The sequence below is a fragment of the Capricornis sumatraensis genome, chromosome 13 (assembly GCF_032405125.1).
Source record: "Capricornis sumatraensis isolate serow.1 chromosome 13, serow.2, whole genome shotgun sequence".
In the NCBI taxonomy this organism is placed as follows: Eukaryota; Metazoa; Chordata; class Mammalia; order Artiodactyla; family Bovidae; genus Capricornis; species Capricornis sumatraensis.
In genome coordinates this window covers 63,688,580-63,712,133 of record NC_091081.1, presented here as the reverse complement: position 1 = coordinate 63,712,133, position 23,554 = coordinate 63,688,580, and the positions used below count along the sequence as shown (strand labels likewise).

Genomic DNA, 23,554 nt, shown 5'->3' with positions numbered 1-23,554 from the left:
GACTAAAAATATTTCGATAGTTATGAATTTTTTGAGACCTTACAGATGTTTAAAAATTACATTTAAAACTCTGTTTTGGATTCCAGAGAAATTTAATAAGTACATGAATTATTTTAAATTCCATGGACATTTTCCCACATTTACTGTACTTAAGCCTTGCAGAAATAGCAGGCATTTTAGTCCATTCTCTTTGCAAATAGCATTGATTTTTCTGAGTATGATTCTCATTCACCAAATCATACTTTTAAAAGTATTTTTATATATAGTTGTATTTCAGAACAAAGTGTAATGTTTAAACGGCTGTGTAGTTTCTGCAAGAAAATGCATTACATTATTTGCTTGATTAAAAGCCTCAGAATTAATATTGTAGGATTGTGCTATGAAATGTAACAATCCTTAATGGAATTCAGATAAAATGCATTATCGTGAAATTTGGAAACTTAAAGCAGAATAGATTTTGAGGAATAAAGAATAATTTACAGTAAAATACATTGGCACAACAGGAGACAGTGTCAGCCTCTGAACTTTATTCTCTCCTGTCTGATGAGTAAGTGGATATGAATTACATAGAGTTTAAAAGGAGGCCTTGAAAATGCCATACAGGAGAGGTGAATGACAATAAAGAAATGAGCAATACAAGTTAGGACAAAATGCAGTTTACTTTTGAGTGATTAACATTTTTGGAAATGTAGAAGGCAAATGCCTAATGACATATTTATTGATCCATTTTCTGGATCTGTGTGTTTACTATACACACATACATTTCATAGAGAAATAGTTTTTCTGATATTCTGGTATAAAGAAGCATTAAATTTGTTTACTTTTACTGGTTGAATTGACATAGATTATACAACTCCTGGCTCTTCAAATGATACATTTCCAAAGCACTAGAAGATAAAATGTAGCTTCCTGTAGGGCGTTGTCACTGCTCATTTATTTGGGTGAACATTGACCTTCTGTTTGGTTTTCAGTACAGTTCAGCAGAGGAAAGAATGCCAATAAATATATTATTTGAAATGCAGAGAGATGCTTGCCAGGCAAAGAGGAAGAAAACATTAGTACAATGAGCTGCTGGCTTGAAAATCAATTTTCTCCCTTTAGTCACAGGCCTGTGTCCTGTGGGAACTCATCCTGTTCTAAGAGTTGAAGAGAAAAAAATGTTTAAAATAAAATGTGCATATGAGTATGTTGTTTAATCTGCCACGTGGGATAGCAGCTCTTACACCTAGAAGATAAATAGAGTGAGTAAACATGCTGAAGCAGTCCTTACAAACTGCCTTTGGGCTGATGTTTGAGCTAGCTAAATTGATTTCTAAGTAGTAACCCTGACGGACTAGTGCCATTTTTCAATGAAAAGAAATAATTAAATCCCTCTCAATTCAGTAGACGTTTACTGAATAACTACTTTGTGTCAGGCATCGGGCTGAATGCCACAGGCGATGCCAAGGTGCATGATCATGGTCCTTGCACTTCAGAAATGTTTAACCCAGTAGAGGAGACAATCCTGTTAGGTCACAGTGAAGGATGGAGAGTTTAACACCAGCAGTGGTATATGTCTTAGATGTTCATCCTCGCAGTTTGTTTTTTAATTTCCTTGCAGCTTGGGTGGTTTATCTTTGTTTTTTTTGTGTGTGTAGGAAGCAAACCTGGAGACTAAATGCAACTGTCTGTTAATAGTTTGTCCATTCTTAATGGTTTGAGCCAAGAACATGTTTTTCCTCTGCCACAGAAAACAAATGAACCAGTGAAGTCCTGACTGGCCTCTTATAGGCCATATTTGCTATTGTACATAGTGATGCATTTATCACAGTGATGGTACCTTCTGGTATTTCAGGGTTTTCTCTAAATCATTTCTGTTTTTTCTCCATTAGGAACAAAGTTGAGAGCATTTTCAAATTTACAAGCCCTCATCTAAGTTTGTTGCTTTTTAGGTGAAATGTGTTTTGACCATTCCGATCTTTTATCCTCTGTTTTGACTAGAACCTTATTGGTTCTGTTCACAATGTATTCCTATTAAAATAGAAGATACATTGTTCACAGCATACCCACTTTTGAATGTGCATCAATGTTGCTAAAAAGAGTGAATGATTTTTAAACTTTTCTTATAATATGGAAGTATATATTTTGTATGTCTACATATGCATTTTTTAAATTCTTTTTGAGGAGAAGAACCGTTTAATGAGGTCAATGCTATAAAACTTCTCTTCAAATGTCAAGTAATTTAAAGCAGACCAAACAGTAATTGATATGTTACTATTTTAGGGTATCCCATGGTGTGATAATCACAAAACTTACACACTAGAAAGAAAAAACTTCGATGTGGCATTCTGGGTTTGATTTCAACATATCTGTAATGAATTTAGATCAACTTTTGAGAAGTGATTAAGAAACAGCGAGAAGCAGTTTAGCTTTAACAAACCGCAGTGCTACTGGGTCTCATTGTGATAAAAGTACTTTATCATTATAAGGCTTTTTCATTATCATTGTGTCTCACACCATAGTAATTACCACAGACTATTCAAATTATGAGCCTCCTTGACTGAAGAAAAGTCTTCACCTAGGAATTCGTGATTAAGTTATTTGTTTCATCACATCGGACAAGACAATACTTTGGTCTCTGGTGAGGACCAGATGAAGCAAATAAATTCACCTCAGCTGATGTAAAGTGTGATTTCAGTGACCAGAACCAAAATACATGCTGATGTAAAGTGTGATTTTGGTGACCAAAGACTTTTGTGAAACACTTCCAAAATAACCCATTTTTAAAATAACACAAAATCACTCGTCCAATGTCTTATTCACCAGTTTGCGTTTGCAAATGAGCTCAAGGTGCTTTCTTTGAATGGACATACACCCAGAAATTGGAAAACAGCCTTATGATGCTAATGTGCTTTCCTCCCTTTTTTGCCCTTCAGCATCCATTCATCGTTGTATGACTGGCTAACATCATTATTAATACCTTCTTATCATTTTACAACAAGCTTCTGGAAGAAAGTGCATGGTGTCGGCTTGCTTGAAAATAACATTGCTTTGCTTGTTCTACTACTCTGCATTAGGGGAGAATTTCGATCGCCAGGCCAGCCTTCGGCGGTCTCTAATTTACACAGACACTCTGGTAAGACGACCGAAGAAAGTCAAAAGGAGAAAGACTATTACAGGAGTCCCTGACAGCATACAGAAGGAGCTAGGTATGGCTCATCAGAACTGTATTCTGTTGCCCATCATTGCTACTCACCATTACTACCCTAACCTTATCGGTGGTCTTTGTGAAATCAATACATTCTGATAGCCTTTTGGTACCCCAAAGGGTCAGCTTCTTTCCTGAACGAGGCACTGGGTACACATCTTTAACATCCCATGCAGGTGATTTGTTGAATTTTGATGACAAGGTAAGAGGAAGAGCATGTATGAAAACTATTGACTGGGATGATAGAAATTAAACAGTTATGTCATCATCTCTGTGTACCTTCAACAATGGGCATGCCCACAGTAAAATTCACTTTCAATTTAGAGCTTAAGTTTTCATGAAACCAAAAACTTATTCTAGGACTTCAGATTGTGAGTATGGACTTCATTAGTTATACTGACAATGTTGGTGGCATTTTCTCATCCAACATCATTAGTAAATACCAGTAAAATTAAAAATGATCATTTGTGTTGGATAATGCCTTACTGGTACTTCTGGTGAAACAAATTCGTAGTTTTTGATTTGATATTTCTCAACATGTGGTTGAAAAACAGAAACCAGGAGTTTCTTTTGACTGGTGCAGAAGACGGTTTACTTCATTATTCACTCACCCATCTTCTTTCTGCTTATCTTTATATATACTTTGGATAACATTTTCTTTTCTTTCTGTATACATTGCCTCACCTGTTTTTTCATGGTCCAACAGCAATGTCTGCTGAGGCAGCAGGGACTTCAGTACCAGGCTACTTCAGTTGGAATCCCGTCTCTGCCACTTACTTGCTGAGCAGCCTCAAGCTGGTTATTTCACCTCTCTGAGTCTACTTTTTCACTCAAAAAAAGTATGGTTACTGATGTTAATAGAACCGAATTCATAGGGCTGTTTGAGGATTTAATGAATTTATACAGGCAGAGCATGTGGTACCTGGTATCTGCCTGCCAATGGAGGAGATGAGGGTTCAACCCCTGAGTCAGGAATATCCCCTGGAGCAGGAAATGACAACCCACTCCTGTATTCTTGCCTGGAAAACTCCATGGACAGAGGAGCCTGGTCAGCTATGATGTAATGGGGTTGCAAAGAGTTGGACACAACTGAGTGCACGCGCGTGCACACACACACACACACACTACTATTAATATATACATATTATCTGCTATTGTAATTATTGTACCAACTTAATACTACCTATCTTGAATCTTGCCTTTTTCTCTTTGGTCAACCTGTGGACTTCTTTGCTTATAATTACTCAATATACAGAAAACTAAGATCATGGCATCTGGTCCCATCACTTTATGGCAAATAGATGGGGAAACAGTGGAAACAGTGACAGACTTTATTTTGGGGGGCTCCAAAATCACTGAAGATGGTGGCTGCAGCCATGAAATTAAAAGATGCTTCCTCCTTGGAAGAAAAGTTATGACCAACCTAGACAGCATATTAAAAAGCAGAGACATTACTTTGCCGACAAAGGTCTGTCTAGTCAAAGCTATGGTTTTTCCAGTAGTCGTGTATGGATGTGACAGTTGGATCATAAAGAAAGCTGAGTACCCAAGAGTTGATGCTTTTAAACTATACTGTTGGAGAAGACTCTTGAAAGTCTCTTGGACTGCAAGGAGATCCAACCAGTCCATACTAAAGAAGATCAGTCCTGAATATTCATTGGAAGGACTGATGCTGAAGTTGAAACTCCAGTACTTTGTCATCTGATGCAAAGAACTGACTCATTGGAAAAGACCCTGATGCTGGGAAAGATTGAAGACAGGAGGAGAAGGGGATGACAGAGGATGAGATGGTTAGAATGGCATCACCAACTCAATGGACATGAGTTTGAGTGAACTCCGGGAGTTGGTGATGGACAGGGATGCCTGACGTGCTACATTCCATGGGGTCACAAAGAGTCAGACACAACTGAGTGACTGAACTGAACTGATATTTTTACTTTTATTTGCTATTGAGGGCTATACTCTAAAAACTCCAGATCATTACTTCTGAACTTTCCTATCAATGTTTTAGGCAAAATGAGTTTATCTTGCAATGGTAGTATATGTTATTGCACATCGAGGTAGTTTCAGCTTCTAGGTGTCACAGACATCATTCCTGTGCGCTTTTTTCCTGACGCCCTTGCCTACATGCATGCCTTGTATTAGGGAGGGAAGGCTTATTCTTGCTTACCTGGCGTTTTCTCTCTTTACTGCCATCCAGTTCTACAGTATGTGTTTTCTGCCTTCCGGACTGCAACCACAAAGGGATGAATAGTGATGCTTCTCATCTGCGCTAGGTAGCTTCAGTGACCCAGATGACAGTGGATGCTCATCTAACCTCATAACACCGGGATTTTATCATGAACAAAGGCCAGATTGCATCCACAGGATTTACAAAGGCTGCCTCTGGTTCATGCCCGCACATCGCCTCCTTTAGTGGCCCAGGCCTCCTGTATCCCATTCTTTTATACTGTTTTTCTTTCTCTTTTAGGTGACAGGCAACTAATTTGAGAAAAAATAATGTGTACTGGTATGTCTAGCAGATGTTAAGGGGCTAATTTCTTATAGTACTCAGGTAACATTTATATTTGACTGCTCTTTTAGGAGATGTCTTAACCTAAAAAAGTAACTTTATAGACAGCTCTTTGTAAGATAACAAGGTTGATGTTTCTGGGTAGGCTACATTTTAAGTGACTTTCCAATCAAAATGAGTAGGTTTTGGATGGCTTTGTGCCCAGAGTATAAGAATAGTTTGGCCCAGATAAAATAGACATACACGTAAATATTCAATATGAATTGTCTATCTATCTGTCTATCTGATTTCTAGAGCCTCAAAGTTATGAACTTTTAACACTTTTTTTTTTTTTTTTAACTGAGCCAATCAGTATGGAGCCAGTAACTCAGTTGCCTCTTTGACCTTACTGGAAGTATCTGATCAGCTAGGTAAATCATATCTTCTGTAATTTTAATATTTTTTAAAACTGGAGATAGAGTCTCTGAGGCCCTCATTCATTTCTCTTTTGCCCATAACAGGAACACCACTAATACTAAGGTGAAAAAAAAAAAAAAAGCTCCCCACGCATCATGTGTGTTGTGAGTGGTGCCACATAAGAAGCTTTTGGTGTCATTGCACAGTTGATGACATGACCTGGATCATGGCTAGAGGCTAGCTGAGACAGCTGTATCTAAGTTAGAGCTGTTTTTTGTTTTTTTGTTTTTCTAAAAGACAATTAGACAACCCCTCTAGTTTTATAGATAGGCCAGTTGGAAGGACTAGTGGGTAGAGTAAGGGAAAGGGACATTTGAATACAGTGAAGTGAAATGAAAGTTGCTCAGTTGTGTCCGACTCCCTTTGATCCCATGGACTATGCAGTCTATGGAATTCTCTAGGCTAGAATACTGGAGTGGGTACCCTTTCCCTTCTCCAGGGGATCTTCCCATATTTAGCAAAAAAAAGTGGATTGTACCTTTCCTTTGCTTCATTCATTTGGGCAAGGGTTGACTTTGCCCTTTCTCCTAATGTTTGGTACTTATAAGGCCTCTGATTTGAGAGCTTTGTGCTATCTTACTAATTATTATCAAAAGTAGACACTTCTTAGGAATTAGTCTTCCTTAGATATAAAGTGTGGGGAAGAATGACTGAGTCAAATTAGACTTTAAAAGGATATGATTATCTGGAAAAAAGACATTCACTGGAAAAGATACAGCCTGTCCACAAAACACTGCCTAAATTGCTGGGACTTTCACTTTTAAAATCTAACCAGAGATGCTCCTAGTATTAGAGTTAATTGTGCTTAACGATATGCAGCTTCTACTTAAAAATCTGTAGTGGACTCTAGAGATTGGTCAGCATATAAAGTTTTAAAATCAGGTATGACATTTTCTCTTTAAAGCATATTTATGGTATGTGATTTGTTGCCTTCCATTTAAATAAAAGGACAAAGTGTCTTTTTCTTTACTCTCATCTTAAACATACATGGAATTGTATTTGAGCAACCTGTTATGAGATTCCATCTTTTAGAAACAGATAAGAAATATCAATATCCTCAGATATGCAGATGACGCCACCCTTATGGCAGAAAGTGAAGAGGAACTAAAAAGCCTCTTGAAGAAAGTGAAAGAGGAGAGTGAAAAAGTTGGCTTAAAGCTCAACATTCAGAAAACGAAGATCATGGCACCTGGTCCCATCACTTCATGGGAAATAGATGGGGAAACAGTAGAAACAGTGTCAGACTTTATTTTTGGGGGCTGCAAAATCACTGCAGATGGTGACTGCAGCCATGAAATTAAAAGACGCTTACTCCTTGGAAGGAAGGTTATGACCAACCTAGATAGCATATTCAAAAGCAGAGACATTACTTTGCCAACAAAGGTCCATCTAGTCAAGGCTATGGTTTCTCCAGTAGTCATGTATGGATATGAGAGTTGGGACTGTGAAGAGTGCTGAGCACCGAAGAATTGATGCTTTTGAACTGTGGTGTTGGAGAAGACTCTTGAGAGTCCCTTGGACTGCAAGGAGTTTCAACCAGTCCATTCTAAAGGAGATCAGTCCTGGGTGTTCTTTGGAAGGAATGATGCTAAAGCTGAAACTCCAATACTTTGGCCACCTCATGCGAAGAGTTGACTCACTGAAAAGACTCTGACGGTGGGAGGGATTGGGGGCAGGAGGAGACGGGGACGACAGAGGATGAGATGGCTGGATGGCATCACCAACTCGATGGACATGAGTTTGAGTGAACTCCGGGAGTTGGTGATGACCAGGGAGGCCTGGCGTGCTGCGATTCATGGGGTCGCAAAGAGTTGGACACGACTGAGCGACTGAACTGAACTGAAGATTATTTTGTTCATATATAACTATGTTTGGCTACTGAATAGTCTGTGTTTTCCTGGAACTTATCCCAGTATGTTACTCTCTAAGCAGAAAAGGACTCATTTAAAGGAATCTCCTTCTGAATAATTTTTGTTGGTTGATACTGAGAGCATTACTTTAGGCCTGTCAAGACTTTTTTTTTTTAATTCATACATTAAGCCTTAAATAAAACTAACTTGTAGATTTCTATCATTATTTTTATTACATGTGTCTTTTTAAAAGTTGGATAGATCTTGTAGTATTATAAGTTAAAGAAAAAATGTGTAATTATTTTAAATAATTTAAGCTTTCATATTTATTTAAATTAAAATCAGGTAAATCCCATCAAGATTTTTAGCAGCAGCTGAGTGGACTATATTTGTGGTTCTATTTTTGTAATTTTTGCTACTTAAGATGGCATTCATCTGTGTCCTGTAATAATGTCACACTTTTTGTACTGTGAAAATATTGAAGGATCTATTTCAGGAGTAGAATTTTGGTGGTCCCTATGATAAATAATATATGAGTTGTTTTGTATATGTATTTTAGAGGTCTTTAGAAAAACATTGTTATTTTAATTTAAAAATTGTGTTGAACTGTAAGTGGTGACGAAATGGCTATAGTCCCATTTTCAGAAGCCTAGATTTCACATGCAACATTGTTACCTGAAAGAATCAAGATTTTGTTTCTGACCTGTAAAGACATTTAAAAATCTACCACTGACCTCATGTAAAAGCTAGTACAAAGGAAAGGAAAAAATAGGAAAGGAAATTTGAAAGGAAAAAAATATAAAATCCATATCAGAATGAAATAAGGTGCGCTGAATGTTTGGATTGAACTGGTGCAAACTGATCCAGTCCTCCAAGTCAACCCTCCACCTTCTAAAAGCACTTGCCAGGTGGTGCTATTGGTAAAGAACCGCCTTGCCACTGCAGGAGGTGTAAGAGAACCGGGTTCGATCCCTGGGTTGGGAAGATCCCCTGGAAGAGGGCATAGCAACCCCCTCCAGTATTCTTGCCTGGAGAATCCCATGGAGAGAGGAGCCTGGCAGGCTACAGTCCATAGCGTCATGAAGAGTCGGACATGACTGAACTTAGCATTGCACACACTCTAAAATACTAGACTGCAAATATTTGCACCTTTTGTTTTTCTTTGCTTAAAGTGGATTTTTCTTCTGTTCCTACCCTTTTGCCCACTTCTCCCTTTTCTGAGGGAGAGCATCACATGCACACGTGGAGTGTGAGTGTGCAGTGAGTGTACTTGGCAGGGGGTAGGGGGGGAATAGATTTTCTTTGCCAAAGATACGAGCACAAAAATGATTCTCCATCATCACAGTGAAGGGAATAGCTTTACGCTTGGGAACCTTCATTGCAGGGTGGCTTCTCCTGTGCAGTTGATTCAAGACTATATCGTGCTTTGCTGTTTGGATGAGCTATGCTGTCCAATCAGGGACAGGTGTCATATGAAGGCTAGTATAAGTGGGGTAGGGAAGGAGATCGTGGGAATCCTATCATCACCAGTGTCCTTACCCAGGTGAACAGTGATGCCTGTGGGCCCTTGTTGGATAATAACAACCTAGAAAGAATTATGGTTTCACTATTTTTCAAGATTTAATTGGTCCTAGTGATTGCTATGCATGGATTTTTTTTTTCTCTATACACTTTAAGTTCTTGGCTTCATGATTTTATTTTGAGCTTCTCTTCTTTCCTAGGTAGTTTGAAATCTTTACCTACATGTAAGGATTTTTTTCATCCATTGCCCTCCCTCTCTTTACTGTAAACCCTGCCTCATGCTGCTGTTGCTGCTGCTGCGTCCTCTTCTTCTTTTTTTAAACATACTATGCTTTCTGTTTGGTTGTAAAGCTCCAAGAAATGAATAATCCTAATTGGAAGAAATGTTCACTGGATCGGTTCCTGCTGCTTTTTCCCTCTCCAGAACACAACAGATTGCTACTGAATTTTGAATGTCACTAACAGACAGATGATAATGGCTTAAGATGGATAATGAAATGTTTGAAACACAGATGGGCCTGTAAATCATTTTTTTCTTTTTCTTAGGACTTCTTCTGACATAAAATATTAATGTAATTCATGCTGTTCTATACCAATATCCTTCCTAAATGATACCTCTGTAGCCCTTTTGTTGAGCTGCTACATTCATCTGTCTTTGCGAAAGACTGTCATTGCTAGATGGATGTTCTGTACAGTCACTGGATGGGTGAGAGTCTTACCTTTACCAAAAAGAGATTATGTAAAAAGGAAACCTTCCAAGGAGCCCTCAGCTTTGTTCTCAAAGGGAGTACCTGAGAATTGCATATGCAGCACTTAATCTGTAGGAGGCTATGAGGTATATATGAAAAGAAGTACATGAAATTTATCATACAGGTCTTCATCTGGGGGCCATCAGTCACGACTTAAACTGTCACCTAGGTGCTTATAGGGAAAAAGAAACTAGGCCAAATAGAAAAGATTTTTTTTTTTCTTTTAAGTACAATACCACAGAATCAGAAGAGGGTGAGAGATCAAGGATGCACTCAGGTACTGATTTTTATTTTTAGGTGATGAGCTTCTTTATGCTTTCTCTCCAGCTTCGGGAGGCACTGGCCAAGATGATGTTGGTGGTCACTCGGCGTACACCCCAGACCACTACTCTACGCTCGGAAGGCTTGACAGCTGTCGATCTACGGGACAGCGCTCAGAAACCAGGGATTCCAGCTGTCAGACTGAGGAAGTGAAAGTCGTACCACCTTCAATGAGAAGAATCAGAGCCCAGAAGGGGCAAGGCATTGCTGCTCAGATGAGTCACTTCTCAGGCTCCTCTGGGAACATGTCAGTGCTGAGTGACTCTGCCGGGGTCGTGTTCCCTTCCCGCCTCAACAGCGACGCCGGTTTCCACAGTCTTCCCCGGTCTGGAGCAAGGGCAAATGTTCAGTCCCTGGAGCCACGGCTGGGTGCCCTGGGCCCTGCGGAAGACCTGGGCAGTGCTTTCCCCTACCAACGGGGTCACCCACAAGTAGATGAAGACTTTGGGCCTCTAGGAACTGCCCCGAGGATGGGAACACTGTTGAGGCCCAAATCTCAGGAGATGAGGCACTTTGAGGGTGAAAACGTAACCAGCCCTGCATGTGTGGTGTCTCCTCACATGAGCTACTCTACCAGCATCATCCCAAATGCCACGCTCTCCTCCTCTTCAGAGATCATTGTGATTCACACTGCTCAGAGCTCAGGGCAGCTGGACAGTAAAATTACCAGCTCATCTTCATACTCAAAGGTCAGATCCAGAGACCACCTCCTCTCCAGGCAGAAAGATGGTCATCATTCGTCCAGTGCAACCACACTGCTGTCCCTCTGTGACTCCGAAGTCTCTCTAGATACACCAGCAAATCGAGAGAATGTGTCCCAGGCCATGGCCTATAACTGTAGAAATAACCTGAGCATCCCAGCCCACCCCCAGGATGTGGACAACAAGAGTGAGTCCAGTTATTCAGGAAGCCGGGGCCAGGGTGGTAGCGTGGAGCCCTGGGAATACAGTGCCTCAGGTAGTGGGCGGGCATCCCCACTGAAGCCACACTTGGCAGCTCCCGGTTACTCCACTCCTGTAAGCAACACGAGCAGCTGCAGTTTGGACCAGACCTCTAACAAGGATGATACCAGGTCTGTGTATTCAGAGGACCACGATGGCTACTCCCCTACTCTGCACCCGGACTCTGGACACAGACCTGGGGATCTGTGCAATAGTAATGATGGCTTTGGGAACCCCAGGCACAGCGTAGTCAATGTTTTTGATGGAAGAGCTCAGAGACACCAAGGGGACCGGTCCAATTGCCAAGACAAATCCCTTGCACGAAGCATTTCTTTGAAGAAAGCCAAGAAGCCTCCCCTGCCACCCTCTCGGACGGACTCTCTGCGCAGAGTTCCCAAGAAGAACGTCCAGTCGAACGGGCAGGTGCTGAACGAGAGCCTGATTGCCTCGCTCCAGCACTCACTGCAGCTGAACCTCCCGGGCAAGGGCGGCAGCTCGCCTTCCCAGAGCCCCTGCAGTGACTTCGAAGAAGCTTGGCTGCCTCGCTCCCGCAGCCAGAGCACTGTGAGCGCCGGCAGCAGCCTGACCTCCGCCACGGCCCCCAACGTCTACTCCGTGTGTGGGCTCACGCCGGCACAGAGCGACACGAGCAGCGTCAAGTCCGAGTACACAGACCCGTGGGGCTACTACATTGACTACACGGGAGTGCAGGAAGAGCAGGGGAACGCAGGCAGGGCCGGTCCGGCCGGCAGCGCAGCATCACCTGGAAGTGGGCCAGGCCGCCACCTCCTGGAAGGGTCCCGGGCCGCGGTACCCCCGGTGCTCGGTGGCACCGTCAAACCAAAGATCACGTCTCCGGAGAAGTCGCACAGAGTCACTTCTCCATCCAGTGGGTACTCCAGCCAGTCGAACACGCCCACCGCTCTCACCCCTGTGCCTGTCTTCTTAAAATCAGTGTCACCAGCCAGTGGGAAGGGGAAGCCCAAACCCAAGGTGCCAGAAAGGAAGTCGTCTCTTGTGTCTTCAGTATCCGTCTCCTCCTCCTCCACGTCTCTTTCCTCGAATACTTCCACCGAAGGAAGCGGGACGGTGAAGAAGCTGGAGTCAACGCTGGTGTCTCCGCTCGCGGCTGCTCCTCACGCCTCTCCCCCAGCCCCGTGTCCTGCTGACAAGTCTCCTTGCCTCCCTCCCCCGCCGCCTCTGGCCGATCTCTCCGAGGGCTCACCTCTGCCTCGATCTCCCCTCTTCCCGCCTCCGCCGCCAGAAGCGCTCACTCCCTTCTGTGCCGCCACCGACGCCTGCTTTCCTCCGCCCCCCACAGCGCTGAGCCCCGCTTTTCTGGATTCATCTGACTCCCTGCCACCTCCGCCACCTGCCTTCCCCCGCTCAGTGCCCCCGCCTGCCCCACCGCTTGACCCCAAATTGATGAAAGATGCCAGGCCTTCTTTCAAGAAACCTGGCCAGCCAGAGTCCTCCCGGGAGGCCTGCAGACAGCCTTCCATCAAGGAGGAGGGCAGCAGAGTCCCCATGCCCCTGATCACCACCGAAGCGCTGCAGACGGTGCAGTTGAGGCCGGTGAAGAAGAACTCAGGAACCGAGGCAGCCCCCTTACAGGAACACGCATCTCAGGAAAAACGAACTCCGGTTGTTCCCCAGTATCATTTAAAGCCATCTGCTTTCCTGAAATCCCGAAATAGCATACATGAAATGGAGAGTGAAAGCCAGCCTGCCTCCGCGACGAGCTCGCTTCCGACTCCTGCCAAGAGCTCGACTCAGGGTCACCAAGACAGTGCAGCCGAGCATGGCCTCCGGAGTCACAGCCCGGCCGGGGAGGCGGAGGCCGGAGCGGGTGCCACCCCACCCCTCGGCCCGTCGCCCAGCAGGAAGCCGCCCCCCATTTCCAAGAAGCCCAAACTGTTCCTCGTGGTGCCACCTCCGCAGAGGGATTTCACGGCGGAGCCCTCAGAGAACGTGAGCGTGGCATCTCCTAGCCCCACGAGCGCAGAGGCACGAGAGAGCGGTGCAGCAGGGGCTGGTTCCGATGACACCGATTCTGGCAGCTCCGTGGTTCTTGTGGGAGGAGCTGCAGGATCCGAGTCCCCGGGCAGAGTGGAAGCCAATGTCCCCATGGTGCCAGCCCCTGCGGAGGAACCAGGTGCCAGGAACGGTGTGGAGCGCTGCCTGCCTCCGCAGGACCCAGGGCGTGAGTCCGGTTTTCTCTTGTTCCCCTAGACTGTTCGCAGCTGAGGCGAGTAGGGCTGCTGCACGCTCAGGTTCAAGCCGGCTGCGTGGGGGCTCCCTGTGCCGCCTCGCGCTTAGGTTACCAACTTGGCATTTCTATGGGTTGTTTTTTTTTTTTTTTAATATCCAGTTCTAAGGGTAGAGCTCATAGAAGGGCAGAAAATAGAAGGGGTGGGGTGGTGGGCAGCAGACTGAGTATTAAGTAACTGAGTAATCCCCCCCAGAGAGCGGCAAATAAATGTTACAGCAAAATTTAAGAGAGATTCCGTTTCATCTAGACTTTTAACAGAAAAGCCTGAGCTTTGACTGTCATGCTTGTGTCGTTTCCCCATCTTTGTGATATATCAGACAACAGACCCTGCTGCCTCTCCCTGGGATTTTCACGTTGTCAGGAATGGCAGAGAAGCATATTTGGGAGCTTGGCTAAAGACTGAAATTCAAGTCGTTCATGCATCTTGTGTCTGCCTGCTTGCTTCTCCATAGCTGGGGTGCCGGAGGCTGAGACAGCCAGTTCTTCCTCAGAGACCTGTGACTTCCTTAAGGACGACAGGGGTGATGAGGTGATGACCCCCAGGAGACCCCGGACCACAGAAGACCTTTTTGCAGCTATTCACAGGTATCCAAAACTCCTTCCTCTTTGTTGAATCTACTTCATGAGTCCCCTCTTTCCAAGTCAGTTCTCAGTGTGTTTTTCTTTGTTGATGTTCTTACTCTCACCTAACTGAACTTCATTAACTTGCTTGTTGATTTTTCTAGTTTGTTTCTATATTTTTATTTCCCTCAACTCCAGTTTCTTTTTTATTCTGTTCCACTGATTTTTATGATGATGTGGGGCACAGAGGGTCAGTGTGATGATGTTTGGCTGGCCTTCCTCTTGCTAGCGAGAAATGCACTGTCACTATATTTGACTGAATGTTTACAAGAGTTGGGTTAAAGTAGCCAGTGATCCGGTCTCGGATGAGGGATGCTGTGTTCTGTGGACTTAACATGCACAGACTAGCTCTACAGGACTTCTTTCCTAAATGTTTTGTTTTATTGCTTTTATTATTTTCATTTTACAGAAAAAACTAGGTTTTTATAGTGTAACTTCTTTGGCTATTGAAATGTTTCAATAAAAGAATACATCTTTTTTAAACAGGAGCAAAAGAAATTTAAATTTATTATTGTATACTGCTGGTGCCATCTGCTGGCATCAGAAATTATTGGGTTTTTAAAAAATGTGGAGTAAATTTTTCAGAGTAACTGCCTGAACTGTTGTACTTTTTACATGCGATCACCTTAAAGAGTGATTTAGCACTATAGTTTGACTTGTTGCCTAATTTTTCTGGCTGTAAGCAGTTGAATTCTCTCACGACAGTGTCATTGTAAAAATGAATAAGATTGTATTTGTGCAAGTACTTTAAACTGTATGCTGTATAAAACCTTTGCTTTCTCCTAGAATTCTTTACCACAATATTTTCAGATAACTCTTATGAATGCCCATGTGCTGCCAAGGCCTTATAGTTCCCTGAACCAAGGTCCTCTTTCTTCCTCCTAAAACTAAACATCTGTAAAATCATTTGATTCTCTGTGTGAGTAACCTGTGTCAGGAGTGTTTTCCTGGTTCTTGGAATCTAACTGAAGTGGCTGTGATCCCATGAGGTGGAAAGCATAGGATGTGCCATCCCTACCTGAGCTTCCTCGTGCAAGGTGTAAACATCTAACTTGGCCCGGGGCAGGGGGGTCGGGGGGCCAAACGGCCAAGCTGAGGAATCAAAGTGTTTGTCAAGAATTGTATTCTTTACTTTTGGTTCCAGTATTGGTATAATGTCCTGACAGACGCTAAACACTGCCTCTGTCACATTGTCTGACTGGTCTCTTGTCATTAGAAATTTAAAAAGTAGCTAGTTATCAAATTATTCCTGCAAACAGGGGAAATGAAAAATGCCACATCCTTTGAAACCAACTTTAGTGACACTTGTAGAGATTTACACAGATGTTTCTAACCAGAAGCATGCTGGACATCTAATAACCTCCCCATGATTGTTTTCTGAATTAAATGGAACCAATTGGAATTTAACTGTTAGGAAATTCTTCCAAGGCCTGACATCTTCCATTTGGTATGAGATGCACTGGGTTGCCAAATATGCAGACATATATATATATATTTAAAATAGCATCCACTGAGAAGATGTGTTGCTGGTTGCTCTGTGTACTAAATACTTAGTCTCAGGGACAAACCCAACTGTTGTGGGACCAAATTACTACATACTTTTCCTAAAAATATGTGAAAAATCTCTTCTACATTTTATTTTGGCAACCCTCTTAAGGCACTAAAAAAAAACTGTGGTTTCTCCTACTAGGGAGTTATATCTACAGCAGATGCAGAAATTGGCCAGTCTGTATTGTTCCATGTACATATGATAGAAGTAAAGACTGAATAGGGTGTGGTTTGCAGATAGAAAGCAAGGATACAGGCTAATTTTTAGTAGATAGATAGATAATATATTAGCACACATAATAGGAAGCCATCTAAAGTCTTTGAGTTTTAGGGCTTTATTTTATATCCTTCAGTAGCTAAGCTAATACTTTAAGATAAAGAATATCTAAATTGAAACACAGCTTTCAAATTTTGTAATGCAAATTAATTCACTTCAGATTTAAAGCCAGATGGAAAATGTAGAACACCACCACTTGAAGTGTGAAGTTTTTATATTTATTGAAGTAATTAGTTTTTAAGCCAGTGTTAACTATTTAAGCATGTTTTAAATAGCCATCTTCCTTAGAAATACACACACAGTGTGTGTGTGTGTGTGTGTGTGTATATATATATATACACACATACATACGTAGCATACATAATATGCCAAGAATTCCTATATTTAGATTTAATTGTCATTTTCGGGGGCAGTTGCTCTTAAGAAACAACAATACTTTTATAAATTCCCATCTTTTCTTCATTCTGAATCTACAATTAAAAGGCCTTTAATTGTAGATTTAATCAAACATAGCTATGGCTTATTATATGGATCTCAGATCACCCTCTCCATTTAAAAGCCCAACAAAAAAATTATCCTAAAACCAATACCTGCAAGAATCAGATGAGCAGAGATGTCTTTGGGAAGAAACCAGAATAAACTGTGAGGTCATGTGCTCTATGTGGAAAGATGGTCCATCAAATTTTACTTCTTGTGTTAAGCTGTGTGACTTCACCCTGTGGACGTTGATTACTTTTTCCGGCTGGAGCAATCCATCTAATTGTTTTCCAGTTCTGAAATTCTGGGGTGTTATTGTTTCCATGGGTTTTGTGAGTGGGTCAGTAACTTACTCTAAAGTACTGCTCTTGTTGACAGTGGAGAGGACCATGGAACCTAAGTTTCATAGGCCAGTTAGTGCCATCCCAAAGGAGGTGGCGTGATGTCAGCTCTGGTCACCCATTCAGCCTCTTAGCTGGATTTTTACCACTTCTGATCTTTCATTTTGGTGTCTTCTTGTTGGCCAGAAGCACGGAGAGGATCCTGGAAGCAGCTAGCCCAGGGCAGCCATCAGAGGCCTATCCTCCCCTGTGCCTGGCTGTGCAGGACATGTAAAAACATCACTGAAGCCTGAGCTGATAGAAGGAAGGGAGAATTACATTTCCCTAAATGACACTGAAAGGTTTGTTAGGCACCTACTCTATGCCTGACACTTTAAGGCTGTAACTGCATTTATCACGACTGATAAGCTATGAGCTATCTAATGTTATTCCTCCTTTTCCAGATAGGAAACAGGGTCAGAAACTTGCCCCAGGTCACAGAACAAGGAAGCTTTCCACAGTGGGTAAAGCCAGGCCTATATGACTCCAGAGATCCTTTATCTCACTGAATCCTCACAAACCTGTGAGGCTGGTATCATCACCCGCATTTTACAAGTATGAAAAACTTGTAAACAGATGAATTACTGGTCCAGGATTACATAGTTAAAAGTTGCTCAGATTCAACTCTTAATCTCTATATTTCAGATACTATTCTTTCAACCTTTGTCTGTTGCATGTTCTAGGATTTTATGGCAGAAGAAGATGTATAACCACATATTTTAAAAATACATTGTTTTCTTAAAGCAAGCTCAACCTGCACTTAGCTGAGTGATTCATCCCACACTGAGTGGTGGTTATAAAGACACCAGCAAGGGTCACTTGGATCATCTGCTTTATTTTCTGTAATTCACTCCCAGAAAACAGTCTTAGAGACTGAGGACAAGAACTACCCCCAGGACAGTTTTACTCTCCCTGAAGGCCTCTCCTCTTTCACTCTCTACCCCATTCTTTACATTCTCTGGATCAGTCAGAGGATGTCAGTCAGGAAACAGGATCTAGTGTGGAAGGTTCATTCTTGTTTTCCGGAAAGTTGAATTTCTAGGAGTTGACATATGGTCCAGTAAGAGCTAAAGAAAACTGGTTTTATGTCAAACTCTAGAATGACTGAGAATGTATAGTTAGCGTTGTCCGAGAATCTGAGGCAGGGGGCCTGTCTCAGTGTATGGGATATTCTAGGAGTTGGCTTGTCTACTAGGCCATTCAGGTGCCAGCATCAAACAAGAAATGGAGGAGTAGAAAGAAAGGAAGGTCGCCCCAATATCAGTCGCATGTAGAAGAGTTAAATAAGAAATGGCAGTTATGAAAAGCTTTGGAAATGATCCTATCCAAAGTAAGATAATATGATGTTTGAGATTTATTTCAAAATAATCCAGTGAGTGTGGAGATGAAATCACAGTGACCATAAGTTAATAATTATCATAACTGGGTCATGGACACACATAAACTATTCTTTTTGCCTGGGTGTTTGGAACTTTCCATAGTGAAAATAATAGATGGTGGCCTGAATATCAGTAAGAGAGGCAGGGTGGTGTGTGGCCCACATCCAGTGGTCCACCAAGAGTTAACCTTCATCTTAATGTTATTAAATCTCAGGTCTAAGAGGAAAGTCCTTGGTCGTAAAGATTCAGAAGATGATCACTCCCGAAACCATTCTCCCTCCCCACCAGTGACACCCACTGGTGCCGCCCCCAGCCTGGCCTCCCAGAAGCAAGTGGGGTCCATTCAGAGAAGCGTCCGGAAGAGCAGCACCAGCAGTGACAACTTCAAAGCTCTGCTGCTGAAAAAGGGGAGTCGCTCAGATACCAGCGCCCGCATGTCAGCAGCAGAGATGCTCAAGAACACAGACCCTAGATTCCAGAGGTCAAGGTCGGAGCCATCGCCAGACACGCCCGAGAGCCCATCAAACTGCTCCCCGAGCAAGAACAGGAGGGCACAGGAGGAGTGGGCCAAGACAGAAGGCTTGATGCCTCGGAGTCTGTCCTTCTCCGGCGCCAGGTATGGCCGCAGTCGAACGCCGCCTTCTGCCGCCAGCAGCAGGTACAGCGTGCGGAACAGGATCCAGAGCAGCCCCATGACCGTCATCTCGGAGGGCGAAGGGGAAGCCACGGAGCTCGCAGACAGCACGGCTCTTCGGGCCCCGGGTGCTGTGAGGGGATGTTCGATGGATGGACTGGCGGCGGGTGGTGTGGATGAGGGCAGCCTGCTCTGTGCCGGGGTACCCACTGCCCCGCTGGGGGCCCAGGCTCCTGGTCCGGCAGAGGGGCTGCCCAGCGCAGAGGGCAGGGGCCCTTCAGAACAGCAAGGCGGTCACGCCGGGGACAAGAGTTAGGGGCAAGAAGCTCCCAGGTGATGTGGGGAGGTGTGCAGCACATGGCTCCAGGAAGCCCGACAGGTCCCCTGCCCTGCCTTGTCGCTTGATCCCGCTCAGCATCTGTGCTGTGGGCCCAGGCACCGCCAGCCTCGCCGCGGAGGGGAAGGGCTATGAGGACTCACGTGGCACTTGCCCTGTGGCTTAAATGCAAGTAGAAGCTTAACTTCTGAAAGTGCTTCCTGGGGAAGTTTTTGGGTTTTTTTTGCTTAATGCTGGGAATGTGTGGAGGGATGTACATGTGTGTGTGCATTCAGAACACTTTTTACATTAAACACACACACCACCACCACCACCAGCATGTACAGAAATAGGAGAGAGCTGTTAAGCTAGGTAGAGTAATGGAGCCTTCTGGGCTAGGTGGTAATTGCTTTAAAAGTATCATGTTTATGGAAATTAGTTCCAGGGAGAGAACCATTACTTCTAGCAAAGAGGGGTAGGTTTGCTGGTTCTGAGCACATGGGGGTATGGGCTTTCCAGGCAAGGGGGTTGTGGTTACCCCCGAAAGTTGGAAAAGGGCTAAGGGACGAATTGGTTCAGGTACTTCCTTTTTTGTAAAAACACAGACATGTGGACATGGCAATGCTGTAACTCAGGGTCTGCTGCTGTGCAGCAGAGACACCACTCCTAGCCTGGTTGGAAGAAATGTGGGTCATTTTTTAATCCCTTGCCTCCCTGAGTAGCAGCTGAGACCTCCTTGGAGAACAGAAATGACAGTGGCCCATGCAGAGAGGGTAAAGGAGATGAGAGTAGGGGAGCGGAGTAAGTGATACACTGCTGGAATTTGGTTCCTGCTTATTCAATAAAATTATTTTTCAGAATTAAACTTTAAAACTTGCACTACAGAACTGTGGGTGGAGCCTTTCCTTTTACAACTGTTTTTCTTTTTTTTTACACCAGAGTTTAAACTTCGATTTGGTAATTTCTTATCACTTGAAATGTCAAGATTTGCTAACTTTTGGTTAAACCAAAGAAAAAGTTAATGCTATTTTTTTCCTTGAACTGCCTGCAGTATCATGTCCTCACTTAGAAAGGTTTATCAAAATCTATTATATACTATCTTACTTGGAAGAAAATGCTGACTAGCTCTTTTTGGTCAAATAAACTGATAAACATTGGCAGGGCTTGGCTCTTAATTAGCCCTGAGCAATGAGTTTTAGATTTAAAAGATTTTTTGCATCATTTGGTTTGTGTGTTTTTATATTTTTTATAAATAATTGAATTTGGCTAATTACCTTCTAATCTTCTCCGGTTAGAATTTTAACACTTTTAGACGTGGAAGAAAAGTGTGTAAAGTATTTATTTTTATGTGATATTCTTGTGACCACTTTGTCCCAACTGTCGTGTACATAGACTTATTTGTTGGTTCAATAAAATCAGATCTTGTGTTCTTCATCAGAAGGACCTCAGATGAGAGTACTGAGATTATTGGCCTAAATACAATGCGGTTGCCAATTATCATCTTTTTTTGGTGTGACAGTTATCATCTAAAAGCTTGACTGCACAGGCCCAGTCATTGTAAGGTTTACCCTCTAAAAGTATGACAAACCTATTTTAGATACATCTTGAAACAAAAATAAATCTACAGAATTAAGACTCCTATTCTCTGAAGAAAGCAAAACACGTCTTTTCACACAACCAGATATCAAAACCTGACACTTGGCCAAGAGCGAAAGGACTGTCTACCACTTGGAGCAAGTGTATTCTACATTGGGCACAAGAATCTTTTATCCTCAATTTCAGAAAAATGACATTGGCTTTCGGATATGAAATCGTCTCATAGCTACCTAAAAAAGATTAAAATGTACTTGGCTATCAGAAAACAAATTTAATATATAAATCATTTATGTTGAAGGTAAGATAAGTACCCTCAAAACTAATGATAAAACTTTTTTTAAATCCCCATTTGTAAAGGAAAAATATACTAGGTTTTTTCATTCGCTTTGAATAAAACAATTGTAAAGTAAATATTTGAACCTTTTTTGTTCTTGTTGTTTGTACATGCATTTTTGAGTGATGAGTTCAGTCTTCTTGTACCAAACTGCTGAGTGCTTTGCTGGATACAGACAGAACAGCAGTAAAGACCAGAAGGTGCCCGTGGGAGGTGAGGACCCAACAGAGAAGAGAGAGAACATCACAGACACTGTGGATGGTGTCGTCTAAAAGGACAGTGGGAAAAGCAACTCTTAAGTGATGTGGACTTTTGAATAAAATCCCAATAATGTGTTGACTGAGAGTCTAGGTCATGTGACACGTGGAGAGATGTGAGAGCTTTGCACAACATGGATGAAATATAGGGAGATAAGAATCTAGACTCATCCCAGAACAGGCATCTTCAGGTTTGCTACTTGATTTCCTCTGTGGGACTGGCTACTGTTAATGAACACATTGTATTTAAAAACTCAGTGAAGGCAGCCTTATTGACTCTTCCTTACACCCCAGACTTGAAAGCCCCCACCACCATCCTGACTAAGCTATTTCCACCTTGTTTTTCTGAGAGTTGGGAGAGAAACAAATGACCATTTGGTCTGTCAGTTGGAAGCAGCCTTAGCTTTCATCTGATTTCTGCCCTCCTGTTTCTAAAGAATGTTGATTGTAACCATTGCTTCTCCTGTGGTGATGAGAGTATATTTGTTTGAGGAATCACAACGTTGAGGAAAGAGAAGGAGGCATTTCTTTATCTCGATCTTATTTTCCATCCACCAACACCACATCCAGCTCTGGGGTGAGCATCCTGGGAGGACAGGAGAAACACAAGATTGGCCTTGTTGGTTTTGCATTAATGTGCTTAATTGAATTTGTATAATTGTTTATATTGCTGGGATTTCGTCATGAAATGAGCACAGTAGGATAATTTACTTTCACAAATATTAGAATATTGTTGAGGTGGGGAAGAAGGGTCTTTTGAATAAAACATGGACCTGATTCTTGAGGTCTGATTTCCTTTTATAAACTATTCAGTTACTATAACATAGTTGTTGGTTTGTTTGTTTGTTTTTTGCAGTGAGCTGCCCTAAACTAACTTGCACAGAGGCCAGCCTTTATTCACAGAACCAGAACTAGTGACCTATAGTCATTTGTTTAGCAATGAAAAAAAGAAACCCTTTATCAAATTCTTAATTGTGTGCTAGGTAAAGATGAGGGAGTTCTAAGAAAAATGTGGATTAGAGATAATTAAGGTACATCAAACTTGGTGAAAAAGACGTACAATGAACTATCCTATAAAACATTAGTGTCAGAGTAGATAGAAAAGGAAGAACACTGGGAAAACCCTGCTGGGACCCCCTCCCCCACCACATGAGTTCTCCTTTACCAACAGAACACCTGAAATTGGTTCAGACCAACCAAAACACTTCGACCCCTCTCCCCCATTGTCAGAAAGGCCACATGGCACAGTTTTGGCCAATGAGACATAGGTAATAGTCTGTGAGTTTCCAGGAAAGCTGCTTTTCTTGCGTAGGTACCATCCCCTTCCTTCTTTTATCCCTCGAATGGATGGGAGGCTGGAGGATAAACTACTATTGCAACATTTGAGGCAGCAACAAGGATGAAAGAAGCCAAATGGTATGGAAAGCAGAGGGGAAAGGAGCCTGGTCCGTTGATAACATCCAGAGTCACCATACCAGCCTTGGGCTGTTTACCTCCAAGACCCACTGGGTACGTCACTTGTCACCTGCTTTGCAGTTGACTGATACAGTTCTCAGAGGAAGATAAGAGGGGTTGGCTATGGTGAACATGAGCTAAGACTCAATGAATCAGTGTGGGGTTATCTTGCCTGTCAAGTATGTCAATCTTAATTATATATTTGAGGGTTGGAGAAATAACCAGTGAGGGTTTGCAGACCCAGGGAACCCACTATAAGCCAAACTGACTGGAACTCCATTTATTTTCCAAAGTCCATATGCTCCCATTTTAAAATGGGAGGGGAACTATGATGATAGTTGGAGTTTCTAGGTATCAAATGTCAATTTGAACCCTGACACATCTGGGTATTTTTTTCTTTCTCCAGTGTACAGTCACCTGAGTAAATGATCATAGGACCTATTGGAAAAACACTAGCGGAATCTTTAGTGT

At 42.7% G+C, this 23,554-nt stretch overlaps 1 protein-coding gene across 2 annotated transcripts in view; it reads left to right on the top strand.

The window, feature by feature from the left end:
* Window positions 1-21,369, top strand: part of NHSL1 (NHS like 1) — a 145,955-nt gene extending 124,586 nt beyond the window's left edge. The window contains exons 5-8 of one of the 2 annotated variants that reach the window (XM_068985097.1): window positions 3,057-3,188; window positions 10,603-13,740; window positions 14,262-14,394; window positions 18,706-21,369. In XM_068985097.1, the coding sequence (XP_068841198.1) occupies window positions 3,057-3,188; window positions 10,603-13,740; window positions 14,262-14,394; window positions 18,706-19,441 (4,139 nt within the window). In that variant the 3' untranslated portion in view covers window positions 19,442-21,369. The remainder of the gene's footprint in view (window positions 1-3,056; window positions 3,189-10,602; window positions 13,741-14,261; window positions 14,395-18,705) is intronic. The other variant, XM_068985096.1, reaches the window with a different exon arrangement.
* The last annotated feature ends 2,185 nt before the right edge of the window (window positions 21,370-23,554 follow it).